Below are 4,894 nucleotides of genomic sequence, written 5' to 3'. Positions count from 1 at the left end.
TTCCCCCCCCCCCCTCCTATTTTCGCGAGGAATAATAAAGAAAAAATAAGAATATCTGTACCTGTGTGCATATAGGAGGCAGAAATATAGAAAGCTGTATCTAGCCCCCGGTCAATCTATTCTCTACAATTCATCTCTGTAATTTTATAAAAACTCGTTTACAAAAATATGAAGTTTTTTGAACATTTTTTAATTTTAAATTATGGGTTTTTGGTAAAGAAACATGCTTAAAGGATGCGTATTGTATTTCAAGAGTTAAAGTTGAAGTGGTGTGGTGTAAGGGAGAAATAAGGATAATATAAAATGAAATGTGAAAGTTTAGTGATAACAAAGAAATGCTATATATAGCTGCAGCATTTTTAAAATCATAAATGTGTTATAAAAATAACTTCTAAGCTGTAACAAAACTAATTGCTACCAAATTGAACTTATAGTGTTGCATTTATAAACTGTCATGGTCAAAATATGTTGAGTACACTTTTAATAAAGATCACTCAAGAAGTTAATATTGATTTAAATAACCCATAAAAGTAATCGTTTGTTAGAAAGGAAAAAAACTTTTAACAAAAGAATAAAACTGTTCAAACTCTTTTATTTTTAAGATAATCTAATTTAATTGTATTCCCAAGAATAACGATATGTTAACATTTCACCGTATTATAGAGTATATTCTCTGCTCATAGTTCAAGCAATGGAAGAGCACTCAGGTAAAAGATCACTCACATTCCAAAGAGAATAAGACTTCCTGACGACCGTACGGAATCTATACGAAAAAAACTGTTTCGTACTTTTTATGCACTGTTAAATGACAACAACCAGTTTGTGTTTACATTTTATATATAACGTTTTAGGATAGTTATAGAACTATAGTAAACAATATTTAGTAAAAAGTTGTTTACATTCTATATATGACGTATTAGGACAGTTATAGAACTAAAGTAAACAATATTTAGTAAACAAGATGTTTACATTCTATATATGACGTATTAGGACAGTAGAACTATAGTAAACAATGTTTAGTAAACAAGTTGTTTACATTCTATATATGACGTATTAGAGGATAGTTATAGAACTATAGTAAACAATATTTAGTAAACAAGTTGTTTACATTCTACATATGACGTATTAGAGGATAGTTTTATAACTATAGTAAACAATATTTAATAAACAAGTTGTTTACATTCTATATATGACGTATTAGAGGATAGTTACAGAACTATAGTAAACAATATTTAGTGACCAAGTTGTTTGCATTCTATATATGACGTATTATAGGACAGTTATAGAACTATAGTAAACAATATTTAGTAAACAAGATGTTTACATTCTATATATGACGTGTTAGAGGATAGTTTTAAAACTATAGTAAAAAATATTTAGTAAACACGTTTAGTAGAACTATAGTAAACAATGTTTAGTAAACAAGTTGTTTACATTCTATATATGACGTATTAGAGGATAGTTATAGAACTATCGTAAACAATATTTAGTAAACAAGATGTTTACATTCTATATATGACGTATTATAGGATAGTTTTAGAACTATAGTAAACAATAAATGATTCAAAGTAAAGTCCTCATGTTAAACTTTAAAGGAACAAGTGTTGATCAGCCCTCCTCCAGATGTACAGGTTGTATGAAGGTAAAGATTTCATTTAAAAAAAATAAATCAATATATTTTCTTTCAACTTTTAACAAAAATCAAAAACTTTTGGACACAAATTTTGTAATTTTGAGCATTCATATATTTCCCTGGGGTCATGTGAGGTCCCACACAAAATTTGGACACAACCGAGTTCAGACGTTCATTGGACACAAACGGACAGACATGCAAAGTATATCTGTATAATTAAACAAGACATTCGTATATATGTTGCGAATAGCCGGCCAAACGGCTGGACCGATTGGGCTGAATTTTTTTGTGGACACTCATGGGTGAACACCCCCCGTGTTATAGGCTAAAGAAATTCTCAAATTTTTTTCTTAATTTTTTTTCCACGGGAAACGCCGGGCCTTTCAGCTACTATATTGATAAGCACTAACAAGCCCAGGGATGAGACATGGTGACGACTGTACGGAATTTAGACTGCAGTCTGTTTCCTTGTTTTCATGTAGTTCTGCAACTGCAACTTTATTTTTCTTTGCTAAATCATTTGATAAGCTAATAAAAGAATATTAATCAAGGCAGGAGAATTAATTTAATCTTGGGATCGTCATGCTTACAAAGTTTTAGGTCGTCTTTACAGTATCAATTTTTAAGGATAACATTTAAACTATTTTGCTGTTTTTTTGTTTACGATAAATATTTTGGATCCCAGTAGGTGGTTTATAAGCGCCCACCCCTTCACACAAGTAGACATATCAATCCAAAATAAACAAATTTTCAAAATGTTAAAAATCCAACAAAATTATTGTTAAAAATAAAGAAAAAAATGCTCTTGGTTAAGATTATTTGATTTAAGAAGATTATTTTTTTTAAATTGTGAAATAATTTCCCCGGAATTGATTTATACGGTGGTAGGCGATAATATCAATATAATGAAGAAGACTTTTTTATTTAAGTTTTTATTCTTAAAAAGGTTTTTTTTCGAATTACAAGTTTACAAATAAATAAAGAGAAGCTTATAATTGGCCGGTTCTCTTGGTTTCCATTTTTGTTTATGCATCCATGCTTTTTAAAAGCTTGATATCAATCAAAAGCTAAATCGAAAGTCGTCTTCATTATATTAATATAATCGCCTACCAGTACCAATGTATTGTATTGTCAGTGTACCCGACAGGGAGCCTCCTTTATGCTCTCCCACATTGGTCTTCTCTCCCTAGTGGTGGGATACTGTATCATTGGAGCATTCATTTTTGAGGTAGTAAACTGCTGGAAAACAAATTCCCCCCCCCCTTTTATAATGACATGGGCCCGGGGGGATACATTCTTCTTTTAAAGTATTGGTGTGATTATTTTATGTTTTCCTTTCTTTTAACATGACATACCCGATTGACAACGATACCGTTAAAACCTTTTTCTGAATAAATGTGGAAAAGTGTTTAATTCTGACAGCTTTCATCCATTGTTTCTTCAGCATCTACAATTGCATGGATCGATGTAATGAATAGTTTTAAAAGTAAAACCACAAAAAATAGTCAGTTTTTAAAGTTTAAAACATGAATATTTCTTTCTTTTTTATATTGAAAGCTTTTAATGGTATCGTTGAAGTTACGTTGAAAAAGTTACGCCTATTTTCACACTAACTGTGTTGGCTAAAACTAAATTGATTCTGAGAAATTTTTGAAGACAATGTTTTTTTTTTGGTATGATTAATGTCTTCCCATAGCAAATAATGCTTTGTATGCTAAGTACAAAACTAGAGGGAAAATTTAACTAAAATAGCCTTTTCATTTGATTTTTTTTTATGCAAAAATACATTTTCATCCAAATAATTTTGTTCCAGAAAATTATTTATCCTTTAATTGAGGAGGGGAGGAAGGCCAGACACAACCATTTCTAGTCCGAGCCACATTCTCCTCATTTTCTCGTCCGAGCCACCTCGAAATCCTCGTCCTTTGATTTGTATGTGTTTAAAAGTTTCTAATTCTTGAAGATAAAACAATTTATTTAAAATCTGGCCACGTTAGAGCACAAAATATTGGTAAAGCAATCCGTAATGGCTTACCTTCGCGATATAAAAATAAATGGCAAAATATGTGGCATACCTATACCAATCATTTTACCCATGGAACCACTCGTAAAAATTCTATGGTTTTTTACTGTAATTATTAAAAAAGATTTTAAAGTTCTATAAAATCGGAATTTGTTTGTGGCATTCTACACCAGGTAAAAAAGGTGAACATTTTCAAAGACATTTTGCACTCTAAAACTTTAATTCAATTAAAAAAGAATTCAATATTTCATTTATTCATTTATTTCTTAAAGGGAGTGACCGGCTATGTAAGGTAATTGAACTGAGTATGCAGTGTTGTCGAAAACTTCTTTAGGATTCATTTGAGACATATTATCTTTTCAATAATAATTATAGAAAATCTGCGAACATCTTTGTGAATAACGAGAAACTAGAATAATGAGAGAATAGAAACTAATAATTGAACAAGAGTACTTATTTTCGATGATAACATTAATTTTTTTTTCTCAAAATGTTCCTAAACATGACGTCTGTAGTTTATTGTAGAATATTTTTACATTTTATGTCGTCGTTAATTAAAAATTTAAAAAAAAAAAACTAATTCTGAAAGCGTATCCACCCCCAAATCAGGAGTTTTGAACGTCGAATTTGAGCTCAAACTCAGGATTTACAGACTTTTAAAAAGTGAAATATGTCTCAAATGAATCCTAAAGAAGTTTTCCACAACATTGCGTCCTCAGTTCAATTACCTTACATAGCCGGTCACTCCCTTTAAAAAATAGTTTTATCTTGGAGGATTACACACTTAAAAAAATATTGGAAGAACGAGGATTTCGAGGTGGCTCGGACGAGAAAATGAGGAGAATGTGGCTCGGACTTGAAATTGTTGATGCTGACCTTCCTCCCCTCATTGAAGTAAAGTTATGTCTCACTAATGGATCAGCTGTCGATAAAATAAACATAAATAAACCTTTTTCTTTTTATTTAATAGCGTTTATACTAAACTAGAGACGGACATCCATAGATTAATAACAAAACAGATAAAACAGTAGATGTCGTCTTTTCATGATTTAGGGGTATTTCGTTCACAATACCCAAAGGCAGAATCCCAAAGGTGTTGCGCGCATGCCGCTTTGAATGACAAGACAGAGAGAGAGCAATGCGCGTAACCTTTTACAAAGTTTAAAAAATTATAACTTTTTTTAGTATCTAGACATTTTAATAGTAAATAAATAGTTGATAATTTCTTTTGCAAAATT

At 30.6% G+C, this 4,894-nt stretch overlaps 1 protein-coding gene across 1 annotated transcript in view; it reads left to right on the top strand.

Annotated features, from left to right (window-relative positions):
- Positions 1 to 573: 573 nt before the first annotated feature.
- LOC111700379 (uncharacterized) overlaps positions 574 to 4,894 on the top strand; it is a 17,923-nt gene continuing 13,602 nt past the window's right edge. The window contains exons 1-3 of the mRNA XM_023471267.1: positions 574 to 707; positions 1,596 to 1,642; positions 2,769 to 2,864. Coding sequence (XP_023327035.1) covers positions 692 to 707; positions 1,596 to 1,642; positions 2,769 to 2,864 — 159 coding nt within the window. The 5' untranslated portion in view covers positions 574 to 691. The remainder of the gene's footprint in view (positions 708 to 1,595; positions 1,643 to 2,768; positions 2,865 to 4,894) is intronic.

Source organism: Eurytemora carolleeae, unplaced genomic scaffold (genome assembly GCF_000591075.1).
Source record: "Eurytemora carolleeae unplaced genomic scaffold, Eaff_2.0 scaffold178, whole genome shotgun sequence".
Lineage (NCBI taxonomy): Eukaryota > Metazoa > Arthropoda > Copepoda > Calanoida > Temoridae > Eurytemora > Eurytemora carolleeae.
This window is presented reverse-complemented; position numbering and strand designations above follow the sequence as displayed.